This window comes from Leucoraja erinacea, chromosome 37, assembly GCF_028641065.1.
Source record: "Leucoraja erinacea ecotype New England chromosome 37, Leri_hhj_1, whole genome shotgun sequence".
In the NCBI taxonomy this organism is placed as follows: Eukaryota; Metazoa; Chordata; class Chondrichthyes; order Rajiformes; family Rajidae; genus Leucoraja; species Leucoraja erinaceus.
Window position 1 is genome coordinate 10,931,458 of NC_073413.1, and position 15,000 is coordinate 10,946,457.

General features: G+C 50.9%; 1 protein-coding gene across 1 annotated transcript in view; it reads left to right on the forward strand.

Moving 5' to 3' along the window:
• The window catches only part of LOC129713963 (transient receptor potential cation channel subfamily M member 4-like), a 43,518-nt gene that overhangs the window by 11,635 nt on the left and 16,883 nt on the right, over positions 1-15,000 (forward strand). The window contains exons 8-16 of the mRNA XM_055663384.1: positions 847-1,029; positions 2,102-2,204; positions 3,549-3,667; positions 5,790-6,155; positions 8,378-8,497; positions 8,936-9,065; positions 10,930-11,075; positions 11,902-12,014; positions 12,714-12,806. Coding sequence (XP_055519359.1) covers positions 847-1,029; positions 2,102-2,204; positions 3,549-3,667; positions 5,790-6,155; positions 8,378-8,497; positions 8,936-9,065; positions 10,930-11,075; positions 11,902-12,014; positions 12,714-12,806 — 1,373 coding nt within the window. The remainder of the gene's footprint in view (positions 1-846; positions 1,030-2,101; positions 2,205-3,548; positions 3,668-5,789; positions 6,156-8,377; positions 8,498-8,935; positions 9,066-10,929; positions 11,076-11,901; positions 12,015-12,713; positions 12,807-15,000) is intronic.

Below are 15,000 nucleotides of genomic sequence, written 5' to 3' on the forward strand. Positions count from 1 at the left end.
AATTAAAAAATAAATTGGATAGGTATATGGATGTGAAGGGAATGGAGGGTTATGGTCTGAGTGCGGGTAGATGGGACTAGGGGAAAATAATTGTTCGGCACGGACTTGTAGGGCCGAGATGGCCTGTTTCCGTGCTGTAATTGTTATATGGTTATATGGTTAAATAGAAACATAGAAACATAGAAATTAGGTGCAGGAGTAGGCCATTCGGCCCTTCGAGCCTGCACCGCCATTCAATATGATCATGGCTGATCATCCAACTCAGTATCCCGTACCTGCCTTCTCTCCATACCCCCTGATCCCCTTAGCCACAAGGGCCACATCTAACTCCCTCTTAAATATAGCCAATGAACTGGCCTCAACTACCCTCTGTGGCAGAGAGTTCCAGAGATTCACCACTCTTAGAAATTAGGTGCAGGAGGAGGCCATTCGGCCCTTCGAGCCAGCACCGCCATTCAATGTGATCATGGCTGATCATCCCCAATCAGTACCCCGTTCCTGCCTTCTCCCCATATCCCATGACTCCGCTATCTTTAAGAGCCCTATCTAGCTCTCTCTTGAAAGTATCCAGTGAACCGGCCTCCACCGCCCTCTGAGGCAGAGAATTCCACAGACTCATAACTTTCTGTGAGAAAAAATGTTTCTTCACCTCTGTTCTAAATGGCTGATCATCCACAACCCGTAGTTGGGATTGAACCCGGGTCTCTGGCACTGTGAGGCAGCAACTCTACCGCTGTGCCACCGTGCTGCCCCAGCATGGAGATGAAACACACTCTCCAGGGGAGGGGGTTGTGTGTACAACCAGTGGCTGCAACATTGTCCTCGTTTCTCTCCTGTTGTGTCAAGAGGATCTACGGAGCCATAAAGAACAACATTCCGTGGCTGGTCCTGGCCGGATCGGGTGGGATCGCAGACGTCCTTGCCGAGGCCCTGGTGGGCTCCTTCACCGAGGAGACTTCCAGGAAACAAGTGGAAGCGTGGCTGCAGAAACACGCCCAGGCTGAGGATGTGCCCAGCCTGCTCAAGCTGGTGAGTCTTGCAATGCGTCTCGCAACAAAACGTTAGCCGTGCATGGAGTAACTCAGCGGGTCAGGCAGCATCTGTGGAGAACATGGATAGGTGATGTTTCACAGAGTGCTGGAGTAACTCAGCGGGTCAGGCAGCATCTGTGGAGAACATGGATAGGTGATGTTTCACAGAGTGCTGGAGTAACTCAGCGGGTGCAGCAGCATCTATGGAGCTAAGGAAATAGGCAACGTTTCGGGCCGAAACCCGGAAGGGTTTCGGCCCGAAACGTTGCCTATTTCCAGAAGGATTTCGGCCCGAAACGTTGCCTATTTCCTTCGCTCCATAGATGCTGCTGCACCATAACTCAGCGGGTCAGGCAGCATCTGTGGAGAACATGGATAGGTGACGTTTCACAGAGCGCTGGAGTAACTCAGCGGGTCAGGCAGCATCTGTGGAGAACATGGATAGGTGACGTTTCACAAAGTGCTGGAGTAACTCAGCGGGTCAGGCAGCATCTGTGGAGAACATGGATAGGTGACGTTTCACAGAGTGCTGGAGTAACTCAGCGGGTCAGGCAGCATCTGTGGAGTGAAGGAAATAGTTGCCTATTTGCCGAAACGTTGCCTATTTCCAGAAGGATTTCGGCCCGAAACGTTGCCTATTTCCTTCGCTCCATAGATGCTGCTGCACCATAACTCAGTGGGTCAGGCAGCATCTGTGGAGAACATGGATAGGTGACGTTTCACAGAGTGCTGGAGTAACTCAGCGGGTGGTAAATCTGTGTAATTCATTGCCATGAGACCCTTCTTCAGACTGAGAGTCAGGGGAGAGGGAGACACAGAGATAAGGACATCATTTGGCATCATAGAATCATAGAAAATAGGTGCAGGAGTAAGCTATTCGGCCCTTCGAGCCTGCACCGCCATTCAATATGATCATGGCTGATATGACATGGACCAAGCGCAGGCAGGTGGGACTAGTGTAGCTGGGACATGTTGGCCGGGATGGGCAAGTTGGGCCGAAGGGCCTGTTTTCTCGGGGCTGTATCACTCCATGAGACTCATTCCTGTGTTTGTTTTATTCTGATATGTAGATGGAGAAGATTGTTGAAAATAAACATTTGCTGACGGTCTACAATGCTGAACAGGAGGGTGTAGAGGACTTTGACACAATCATTTTGAAATCCTTGTTCAAAGGTAATATCCCCAAACACCTTTACTCACTTTCACTATTTGCCCATCTTTACAATATGTGTTTCCCCTCCCCCCCCGGTTTTAGAGATGTAGCATGAAAACAGGCCCTTCGGCCCAGCCAGTCCATTCCGTCCATCAATCACCCGTTGACACCAGATCCGCGGCATTCCACTCTCACATCCCACACACTAGGGGGCGATTTTACCAGCCGGCCAATTAACCCACAAACCCGCACGTCTTTGGGATGAGGGATGGAAACCGGAGCACCCGGAGGAAACCCACGAGGTCCCTGGGAGAACGTGCAAACTCCACACACAGACAGCAGCCGAGGGCAGGATCAAACCCGGGCCTCTGGTGCTGTACGGCAGCAGCTCCACCCGCTGCACCACTGTTGCGCCCGTCCCGTTAGATCTCGGACACTAAAAAACCGATACCTTTAACAATTCTCCAAAACCTGTGGTTTCTGACAGCCACTAAATTCTCTCCTCCCATGTAAGCAACACTCAAAACGTTCTTCCCTCATGGGCAATCTAAAATGTCGAACAAGGCCACTCCCTCTTCTCCCCTCTCCCATCGGGCAAGAGGTATAGAAGTGCGTAAAGCACACCTCCAGATTCAGGGACAGTTTCTTCCCAGCTGTTATCAGGCAACTGAACCATCCCACCCACAGCCAGAGAGCAGTCCTGAACTACTATCTACCTCATTGGTGACCCTCGGACTATCCTTGATCGGACTTTACTGGCTTCACATTGCACTAAACGTTATTCCCTTATCCTGTATCTGTACACTGTGGACGGCTCGATTGTAATCGTGTATTGTCTTTCCGCGGACTGGATCGGACTGTACCTACTACACACACTAGGGACAATTTACATTTTTGCACAAAGCCAATTAACCTACAAACCTGTGTTTAAGAAGGAACTGCAGATGCTGGAGAATCGAAGGTACACAAAAAAGCTGGAGAAACTCAGCGGGTGCAGCAGCATCTATGGAGCTGGAGAAACGCATTGTCTGAAGAAGGGTTTCGGCCCGAAACGTTGCCTATTTCCTTCGCTCCATAGATGCTGCTGCACCCGCTGAGTTTCCCCAGCTTTTTTTGTGAACCTACAAACCTGTACGTCTTTGGAGTGTGGGAGGAAACCGGAGCACCCGGAGAAAACCCACGCAGGTCACGGGGAGAACGTGCAAACTCCGTACAGACAGCGCCCGTAGTCGGGATCGAACCCGGGTCTCTGGCGCTGTGAGGCAGCAACTCTAGCGCTGCGCTACCGTGCCGAGGGCTGGTGGAGGGTTTGTTGTGCGTGGCTCTGGGATGTGTTCACTGCCCACTGTGTCTCCGCCCCGCAGCCTCAAAGAAGAAGAGCACAGATGCGCAGGCGTACCTGGACGAGCTGAAGCTGGCCGTGGCCTGGAGCAGAGTGGACATCGCCCGCAGCCAGCTGTTCAACGGGGAGATCCTCTGGAAGGTGTGTGTGTGTGTGTGTGTGTGTGTGTGTGTGTGGGTGAGTATGAGTATGAGTGTGTGCGTGTGTGTTTGTCTGTATGAGTGTGCGTGTTAGTGTACATGTGAGTGTGCGCGTGAGTGCGTGAGCGTGAGTGTGCGTGAGCATGCGTGTGCACGTGTGTGTCTGTGTGTATGCGTGATTATGTGTGTGTGTGTGTCTGTTGTTGTCTGCACATGTGTGTGTGTGTGTGGCTCTGCGTGTGGATGTGTGCATGCGTGTGCGTATTTGTGTGTGTGTCTGTGTACATGCGTGTCTGTGTGCCTGCGTCTACGTCTGCGAGTGTCTGCGTGTCTGTCTGTGTTTGAATATGTGTGTATGTGTGTGTTCGTGTTCATATGTGTTTGTGTGCACTTGTGCATGTTTGCACATGTGGCTTTACATGTGTCTGCCCATATGTATGCATGTCTGTAGATGCATCTATGAGAATGCTGTGAGCGTGTGTGCATGTATGTACATGTATCTGCATATTAGTATGTATACATGCATGTGTGTGTGTATGTACATGTGTAGCTATAGAAGATATCTGCCAGCATTGAGCCTGATAACATGCCACACTAACCCTTAAACTGTGGGACACATCATTCATCAGTGCTTCGGAAGGAACTGCAGATGCTGGTTTAAACTGAAAATAGTCACAAAATGCTGGAGTAACTCAGCGGGACAGGCAGCGTCTCTGGAGAGAAGGAATGGGTGACGTTTTGGGTCGACACCCTTCTTCAGACTGGTCAATGATTAGGGAAACGTGAGATATAGATGGTGATGTAGAGATGGATGAAAGATATGCAAAAAAGTTACGACGATGAAGGAAACAGGCCATTGTTAGCTGTGTGCTGGGTGAGAACGAGAAGCTGGTGCGACTGTTTTATCTCCTTCACTAATAAGACAATGAGACATGTTACAATGGACTGAGACTCACTTCCCTTCACCCCCCACCAATCTTAATACATCCCCAATCCTTTCCACTCGTCACTTTAAGTTCACCTTTCATGTATTTTGGGTTTTCTTATGACTGTTAGCAGATCCGTCTGAAGAAGGGTCTCGACCTGAAACGTCACCCATTCCTGCTCTCCAGAGATGCTGCCTGTCCCGCTGAGTTACGCCAGCATTTTGTGTCTATCTTCGGTTTAAACCAGCACCTGCAGTTCAATAGACAATAGACAATAGGTGCAGTAGTAGGCCAATCGGCCCTTCGAGCCAGTTCCTTCCTACACAGATCAATTCCCCTCCTGGGATCAATAAAGTTCTATCGTATCGCATTGTAAAGAAATTCCCTCACATCTCCTTCCCAAAGGAACGTCCTGTCTTTCTTCCCGATGTTGGGGAAGTCCAGAACCAGGGGCCACACACAGTTTAAGAATAAGGGGTGAGCCATTTAGAACGGAGACGAGGAAACACTTTTTCTCACAGAGAGTGGTGAGTCTATGGAATTCTCTGCCTCAGAGGGTGGTGGAGGCAGGTTCTCTGGATGTTTTCAAGAGAGAGCTAGATAGGGCTCTTAAAGATAGCGGAGTCAGAGGATATGGGGAGAAGGCAGGAACGGGGTACTGATTGTGGATAGAAACATAAAACCATAGAAATTAGGTGCAGGAGTAGGCCATTCGGCCCTTCGAGCCAGCACCGCCATTCAATGCGATCATGGCTGATCATCCCAACTCAGTATCCCGTACCTGCCTTCTCATCCATACCCACTTTTTCTCACAGAGTGCTGAGTCTGTGGAATTCTCTGCCTCAGAGGGTGGTGGAGGCCGGTTCTCTGGATGTTTTCAAGAGAGAGCTAGATAGGGCTCTTAAAGATAGCGGAGTCAGGGGATATGGGGAGAAGGCAGGTACGGGGTACTGATTGGGATGAGCAGCCATGATCATATTGAATGGCGGTGCTGGCTCGAAGGGCCGAACGGCCTACTCCTGCACCTATTGTCTATTGTCTATTATCTATTGTCTATTGATATGGGGAGAAGGCAGGAACAGGGTACTGATTGTGGATGATCAGCCATGACCACACTGAATGGCAGTGCTGGCTCGAAGGGCCGAATGGCCTACTCCTGCACCTGTTGTCTATTGTCTATTGTCTATTGCATTCCAGACCAGTGATCTGGAGGATCCCATGACAGCAGCGCTGGTCAACGATGAGCCAGACTTCGTGAAGCTCTTCATTGACCACGGCATCAACATGGTGGAATACCTGTCGTATGGACGTCTGGAGGAACTCTACAGCTCGGTGGCCGACAACTCACTCCTCAACGGCCTCCTGCGCAGGAAGCAGGCGGAGCGCCGCGGCACGCAGGGCAAGGGGTCCAAGCACACGCCGGGTGCCCCGCGGACAGAGGAGGGGCCGCACCGATACACGCTGTCCGAGGTGCTGAAGGTGCTGAGAGACCTGATGGGGGACTTCTGCGATCCCATCTACGGAGAACTCTTCCAGTTGTCCGGTTCCCGCAGGGGGAAGGCGGTAAGGAATGCGCTCAGTTTGAGCATTCAGGATTCATACATTCATCATAATAATAATAATAATAATAATAATAATAATAATATTATTTATATAGCACATTTTTAGTCAACTTGCATTGACCCCAAAGTGCTTCACATAATTACATTACATTCACACACAGGCAAAGGTGGGTGAAGTGTCTTGCCCCAAGGACACAACGACAGTATGCACTCCAAGCGGGATTCGAACCGGCTACCTTCCGGTCGCCAGCCAAACACTTAGCCCATTGCGCCATCTGTCGTAATATATTTCATTGTCATTGCACACAGGTGCAACGAGATTTGGGTATGCAGCTTCCTGTAGACAGCTCATGGGGCTGGGGGCACTCAGCAGGGCCGATTCAGAGCAGCGATAGCTCTGGAGATGAAGCTGTTCCTGACTTTGTTCCTGTTCCATAAGTTCATACATGATTGGAGCAGAATTAGGCCATTCGGCCCATCAAGTCTATTCCACCATTCAGTCCTGGGATGTCAGGACTGTCTTATGAAGAAAGACTGGATAGACTTGGTTTATACTCTCTAGAATTTAGGAGACTGAGAGGGGATCTTATAGAAACTTACAAAATTCTTAAGGGGTTGGACAGGCTAGATGCAGGAAGATTGTTCCCGATGTTGGGGAAGTCCAGGACAAGGGGTCGCAGCTTAAGGATAAAGGGGAAATCCTTTAAAACCGAGATGAGAAGAACTTTTTTCACACAGAGAGTGGTGAATCTCTGGAACTCTCTGCTGCAGAGGGTAGTTGAGGCCACAGTTCATTGGCTATATTTAAGAGGGAGTTAGATGTGGCCCTTGTGGCTAAGGGGATCAGGGGGTATGGAGAGAAGGCAGGTACAGGATACTGAGTTGGATGATCAGCCATGATCATATTGAATGGCGGTGCAGGCTCGAAGGGCCGAATGGCCTCTACTCCTGCACCTATTTTCTATGTTTCTATATTTCTATTCAATCGTGGCTGATCTATCTCTCCCTCTCATCCCCATTCCCCTGCCTTCTCCCCATAACCCCTGACACCCGCACTGATCAGGAACATCTATGCCTTAAAAATATCCACTGATTTGGCCACCCCCACCTTCTGTGGCAATGAATTCCACAGTGGAGTGGATGATTCCCGCCAACAGGGGCCTCAAAGCCCTCCGCATCTTCCTGGATCGCAGACCAGCCAAATTCCCTCCAGTATCACCCTCCTTCGCCGAATGTTGTTGGTCCTCACCCTCATCAACTTCTCCCTCATACCCTGCCCCTTCCTCCTGGTCAAAGATGTAGCCATTCGCAGGGGTTACGTCCACCAATCCCTGTTCCAGGCGTACGCTGGAGTGCGCTATCCCCGAACTGTATCTCTGTTTCATTGAGGACTGCATCAGTGCGACCTCCTGCACCCATGCAGAACTCATGGACTTCATTAATGTCACCACCCATGCACCATCTCTCTCACCTCCCTCCCCTTTCTTGATCTCCACCACAGAGATAGACACGACAATAGACTATAGGTGCAGGAGTAGAGGCCATTCGGCCCTTCGAGCCAGCACCGCCATTCAATGTGATCATGGCTGACCATCCCCAATCAGTACCCCGTTCCTGCCTTCTCCCCATATCCCCTGACTCCGCTATTTTTAAGAGCCCCATCTAGCTCTCTCTTGAAAGCATCCCGAGAACCTGCCTCCACCGCCCTCTGTGAGGCAGAGAATTCCACAGACTCACCACTCTCTGTGAGAAAAAGTGTTTCCTCGTCTCCGTTCTAAATGGCTTACTCCTTATTCTTAAACTGTGTGTGGCCCCTGGTTGTGGACTCCCCCAACATCGGGAACATGTTTCCTGCCTCTAGCGTGGACTATCGACTGACATCTATTACAAACCCACTGATTCTCACCACAGAAACGTCACCAAATCGGTGCAGGAGTAGGCCATTCGGCCCTTCGAGCCGGCACTGCCATTCAGTGTGATCATGGCTGTCAAATCCCTTAAGAATTCAGGTAACTCAGCAGGACAGGCAGCAACTCTGGAGAAAAGGAATAGGTGAAGCTTCGGGTCAAGATACTTCTTCAGACGATAAGTCTCGACCCGAAACGTCGCCCATTCCTTCTCTCTAGAGATGCTGCCTTGTCCCGCTGAGTTACTCCAGCGTTTTTGTGTCTGTCTTGGTGCCGATCAGACCGTTTGACCCGACTCTCTCCGTGTCCGTTCCAGCTGCTGAACCCTCAGGAGGATTCGTACTGGAAGCAGAAATGCGCCAACCCCTGGGCTGACCTGTTCATCTGGGCCGTGCTCCAGAGACGCGGCAAGATGGCCACGTACTTCTGGGAAATGGTGAGACGTTTTTAGTTTGTCGTTTTACAGATACACAGCACGGAAACTCCACCGAGTCCCCGCTGGCCAGCGATCCCCGCACACTTAAAGGGCCTGTCACACTTGGTGATTTTTTTCAGCGACTGCCGGTGTCATATATCAGCGTCGCCAAAAGATTTTGAACATTTCAAAATCCAGTGGCGACAAAAATGAATGTTGCGACACTTGAAAAAATACCGTCCGCCAATACATCACCGTGCGCAAATTTTTTGGTGACCATTGAAATGTTGAAAATCTTTTGGCGACACTGGTTTTGCCGGCATTCGCCGAAAAATCGGCAAGTGGGACAGGCCCTTAAGATGTGGCGAGATGTAGCCAGCGAGGTGAGGACGGTGGGGGCGGGACAACCAGGAAGTGGCTGTTCACCGTCTCTTCTTTCTCTCCCCCCACCCCCCCCAGGGCGGAGAGTCGGTGTCGTCGGGACTCGGAGCCGACCTCCTCCTCCGGGAGATGTCCCGCCTGGAACCTGAGGCGGAAGGGGCTCAGGTTATAAAGGAGATGGCCGCTAGGTTTCAGCAACTGGCAGTCGGTAAGTAGAGGAAGCTTCAGGCCGGACTGGGATATCTGGGAGCGGGGAGAGAGCACCAGATAGTCGACAGGCCTGAAGAAGGGTCTCGACCCGAAACGTCACCCATTCCTTCTCTCCAGAAATGCTGCCCATCCCGCTGAGTTACTCCAGCACTTTGTGTCTATCTTCGGTTTAAACCGGCACCTGCAGTTCCTTCCCACATCAGATACTTGTTCATAAGTTCATAATTTGTAGGAGCAGGATTACGCCATTCGGCCCATCAAGTCTACTCCCCCATTCAATCATGGACTGATCTATCTCTCCCTCCTATCCCCATTCTCCTGCCTTCTCCCCATAACTCCTGACACCCGCACTAATCAAGAATCTGTCAATATCCGCCTTAAAAATATCCATTGACTTGGCCTCCAAAGCCGTCTGTGGCAAAGAATTCCACAGATTCACCGCCCCTCTGACTAAAGAAAGGAGATGATTCCTGATTAGAGATAGACACAAAATGCTGGAGTAACTCAGCGGGACAGGCAGCATCGCTGGAGAGAAGGAATGGGTGACGTTTCGGGTCGAGACCCTTCTTCAGACTGACGTCAGGGGGGAGGGAGATAGGTAGATGGAAAAGGAAGTGCGGAGGTGTGAAAACAGGGCAAAGGGGATGGAGATCGAGGAACACGTAGAATTGATCATTGTTATCTGGGAGAAGGTGAGAAGGTGTAGTCGAAGACACTCAGTCAGATTGGTCGGAGAACTGGGAAGGGGGAAGGACGGGAGAGAGATCCTTGATTAGTTCGAGTGTCAAGGGTTGTGGGGAGAAGGCAGGAGAATGGGGTTGAGAAGGTTCTGCCGGCTACACCACAGAGCACACACACGGTGTGGTGGTGGGCTGTTGGCATCGACAATGATAGTGGCGGTGAAGGCGGGGTCTTGCCGTTAGCGGTAATCGAGATGGTGAGGCATTGGTGTTGGGCGTGACAGTGTTGATGGTGGTGGCGGTGGTGGATGTTAGCATTGATGGTGGGGCATTGGTGTTGATGGTGGGGCATTGGTGTTGATGGTTGGTGTTGATGGTGGGGCATTGGTGGTGATGGTGGGGCATTGGCATTGATGGTGGGGCATTGGTGTTGCATTGATGGTGCATTGGTGTTGATGGTGGGGCATTGCATTGTTGATGGTGGGGCATTGGTGTTTGATGGTGGGGCATTGGCATTGATGATGGGGGCATTGATTGGTGTTGATGGTGGGGCATTGGCATTGATGGGTTGGGCATTGGCATTGATGGTTGGGCATTGGCGTTGATGGTGGGGCATTGGCATTGGTGGTTGGGCATTGGCATTGATTGATGGTGGGGCATTGGCATTGATGGTTGGGCATTGGTGTTGATGGTGGGGCATTGATGTTGATGGTGGGGCATTGGCATTGATGGTGGGGCATTGGTGTTGATGGTGGGGCATTGGTGTTGATGGTGGGGCATTGGTGTTGAGGGTGGGGCATTGGTGTTGATGGTGGGGCATTGGCATTGGTGGTTGGACATTGATGTTGATGGTGGGGCATTGGTGTTGATGGTGGTGCACTGGTGTTGATGGTGGGGCATTGGTGTTGATGGTTGGGGCATTGGTGTTGATGGTGGGGCATTGGTGTTGATGGTGGGGCATTGGTGTTGATGGTGGGGCATTGGTGTTGATGGTGGGGCATTGGCATTGATGGTGGGGCATTGGTGTTGATTGGTGTTGATGGTGGGGCATTGGTGTTGATGGTGGGGCATTGGTGTTGATGGTGGGGCCTAGGTGTTGGTGGCAACACACGTGGCGGAGGTGGAGCATTGGCGGTAAGGGTGACGGCACTAACCGGCTGCTTGTTTACCCCGCGACGGCAGACGTCTTTAACGAGTGTTACCGGCACAGTGAGAAGCGGGCCTTCCAGCTGCTGGTCCGTCGGTGCCCGGTGTGGGGCAGAGCCACGTGCCTACAGCTGGCCACCGAGGCCGACGCACGCACCTTCCTCGCCCACGACGGAGTCCAGGTGAGTGCAACTACCTGCCGCACGCCAGCGCCGACCAGAGATGCCCAGGTTGTGGCAGTGGTCGAACGGGCAGCAAAACACATCGCACTCAAAACCCAATATCAACGCAAAGAGCTGGAGTAAACATAAAAAATAGGTGCAGGAGTAGAGGCCATTCGGCCCTTCGAGCCAGCACCGCCATTCAATGTGATCATGGCTGTACAATCCCTTAAGAATTCAAATAACTCAGCGGGTCAGGCAGTATCTCTGGAGAAAAGGAATAGGTGACGTTTCGGGTTGAGACCCTTTTTCAGAAGATAAGTCTCGACCTGAAACGTCACCCATTCCTTCTCTCCAGAGATGCTGCCCGTCCCACTGAGTTACTCCAGCATTTTGGTTTCAACCAGCAGCAACACTTAATGTAGGGACTTCCGACACAGGATGTAGGGACCTGGGTCTGTAATAAGTCCAGCATTGGTTTAGTGATACAGCGTGGAAACAGGCCCTTCGGCCCACCGAGTCCGTGCCGACCAGCGACCCCCGCACTGTAGCACTTGAGACGATTTACAGAAGACAATTAACTTGCAAACCTGCACGTCTCTGTGGGCTGTGGGAGGAAACCGGAGCACCCGGAGAAAACCCACGCAGGTCACGGGGTTGAACGTGCAAACTCCGTACAGACAGCACCCGAGGCCGGGATTGAACCCGGGTCTCTGGCGCTGTGAGTCAGCAGCTCTACCCGCTGCGCCACCGTGCTGCCCAAGATGTGGAGGGGACGGAGTGTGGAGTTAACCGGCCTCCGTTCCTGCCTCAACCTCTCTCTCTCTCTCTCTCTCTCCCCGCACAGGCCTTCCTCAGCCAGGTGTGGTGGGGCGATATGGACAGGAACACGAAGTTCTGGAGGCTGGTCCTCGCATACTTCTGCCCCCCCTTCATTTACAGCAGCCTCATCAAGTTCAGGTAAGGTTGGGCCCTGCTTCTGTCACCATGGCTGCTGCATGCACGACCTGCTCAGTACCTGAGTGGTGAATCTCCCTCTCGCCCTTCTCACTCTCTGCCACAGAGGGTAGCCTTCCCTCTTCCTTCTCTTATGGCTATATTTAAGAGAGAGTTGGACTGTGGCCCTTGTGGCTAAGGGGAGCCTGCACCGCCATTCATGGGGTATGGAGAGAAGGCAGGTACGGGATACTTTTTTTTTGGATGCTTTCAACCATGATCATATTGAATGGACTGGTGCAGGCTCGAAGGGCCGAAGTGGCCTATTTCCTGCATGCTCCTACTTTCTATGTTTCTATTTTACCTCCAGCATGTTCAGCAGTCAATTTGGGTGAAGGCTGTAGGTCCCTCTCTCCCTTCCTCACACACGCTCCTGTGTCCACACCCACCCTCTCACCGGCCTTCCCTCTTCCTCAATCCTCTTATCTGCCACCAATCTCCATATAGAGATGATAGACTATAACCAATAGGTGCAGGAGTAGGCCATTCAGCCCTTCGAGCCAGCACCGCCATTCAATGTGATCATGGCTGATTATATCAGGCAACTGAACCACCTGACCGTGAATAAGGGGTCGGCCATTTAGAACGGAGACGAGGAGACACTCTTTCACCCTTCTGAGAAATATCTCCCAAGTGCCGGTGGCGTTTGTGTTTTGTACACAGGAGCAGCTGGGAGGAGCAAGGGTCCACTAGCCCGGCCTCTGAGTCGGAATGTACCGAAAATGATATTCTGCTGGAGCCAGCGGGAAACTCCAGGTTCGTGACTCTTTCTGCATTTACATAGCTCCCTGCTTCACCCTCCGCGTACCTCGAGAGGAAATAGTTGAGGCAGGTTCAATAACAACAGTTTAAGGACATTTTTGGCATGGGTGGGACTGGTTTAGAGGGATGTGGGGCTGGCGTGGATGGGGCATTTGGTCAGCATCCGACCAACACCAGTCACGCTACAGTTTGACAACATTCTGTTGCAGAAGATGCACAGAGTGCTGGAGTAACTCAGCGGGTCAGGCAGCATCTGTGGAGAACATGGATAGGTGACGTTTCACTGGAGTAACTCAGCGGGTCAGGCAGCATCTGTGGAGAGCATGGATAGGTGACGTTTCACAGAGTACTGGAGTAACTCAGCGGGTCAGGCAGCATCTGTGGAGAACATGGATAGGTGACGTTTCACAGAGTGCTGGAGTAACTCAGCGGGTCAGGCAGCACTTTGCGTCTATCTTCAGTATAAACCAGCATCTGCTCTTCATTTCCACACAACATTATGTTACGGATGTACAGGACGATGGCGAGGCCACATTTGGAGAACTGCGTTGAGTTTTGGTCACCCTGCTGTAGATTTGGACACGCTACATAGAGGCAGGAAACATGTTCCCGATGTTGGGGGAGTCCAGGACCAGGGGCCAAACACAGTTTAAGAATAAGGGGTAAGCCATTTAGAACGGAGATGAGGAAACACTTTTTCACAGAGAGAGTTGTGAGTCTGTGGAATTCTCTGCCTCAGAGGGCGGTGGAGGCCGGTTCTCTGGAAACTTTCAAGAGAGAGCTGATAGGGCTCTTGAAGATAGTGGAGTCAGGGGATATGGGGAGAAGGCAGGAACTGGGTACAGATTGTGGATAGAAACATAGAAACATAGAAATTAGGTGCAGGAGTAGGCCATTCGGCCCTTCGAGCCTGCACCGCCATTCAATACGATCATGGCTGATCATCCAACTCAGTATCCCGTACCTGCCTTCTCTCCATACCCTCTGATCCCCTTAGCCACAAGGGCCACATCTAACTCCCTCTTAAATATAGCCAATGAACTGGCCTCAACTACCCTCTGTGGCAGAGAGTTCCAGAGATTCACCACTCTCTTTGTGAAAAAAGTTTTTTCTCATCTCGGTTTTAAAGGATTTCCCCCTTATCCTTATGCTGTGACCCCTTGTCCTGGACTTCCTGCATCTAGCCTGTCCAACCCCTTAAGAATTTTGTAAGTTTCTATAAGATCCCCTCTCAATCTCCTAAATTTTAGAGATTGAGAGGGAATGATCAGCCATGATCACATTGAATGGCAGTGCTGGCTTGAAGGGCCGAATGGCCTACTCCTGCACCTATTGTCTACTGTAGACAAAAATGCTGGAGAAACTCAGCGGGTTGAGGCAGCATTTATGGAGCGAAGGAATAGGTGACGTTTCGGGTCGAAACCCTTCTTCAGACTGATGTTGGGAGGGGGTGGGGGTGGGAAGAAGAAAGGAAGAGGCGGAGCCAGTGGGCTGTGGGAGAGCTGGGAATGGGAGGGGAACGAGGGAGAAAGCAGGGATTACCTGAAATTGGAGAAGTCAATGTTCATACCGCTGGGGTGTAAACTACCCAAGCGAAAATATGAGGTGCTGCTCCTCCAATTTGTGGTGGGACTCACTCTGGCCATGGAGGAGGCCCAGGACAGAAAGGTTGGATTGGGAATGGGAGGGGGAGTTGAAGTCTATTGTCTATTGATCTATCTAGCTCACCCAGAGATGGTTTGGCTGAAGGGCCACAGCTGGCGGTGGGGGACCTCATTGACCTTTGGCCAAGTATCATTGGGTATATCTCTATCTTTTCTTATTCCTTTTTCTCTCTGCTGCACGGTTTGAACGACCCTTTATCTCGTTCTTTTCAATTTTATCCCTTCGTTTTTTCCTCTCTTCTTTTCTTGCTTTGTTTCCCTTTTTTCCTTTTTTTTATATTTAGGTTATAAGGTTTAAAAATGAAGCTGTGCGATCATCGTATAATTGTCAATGCCGAATGTTTTATCCTTGTTCCTGTTTTAGTGCTTTTAATGTCTTTTAATTTTTACTGTTTTTATAGTCCTGTCGTCTTAATGGTTTTAGTAGTTTGTAATAACTTTTTGTTGACTTCCCATGTACAGCACTTTGTGGTAACTGATGTTGTCTAAAAGCGCGTTCAGATTCAGATTCAGATTCAGATTCA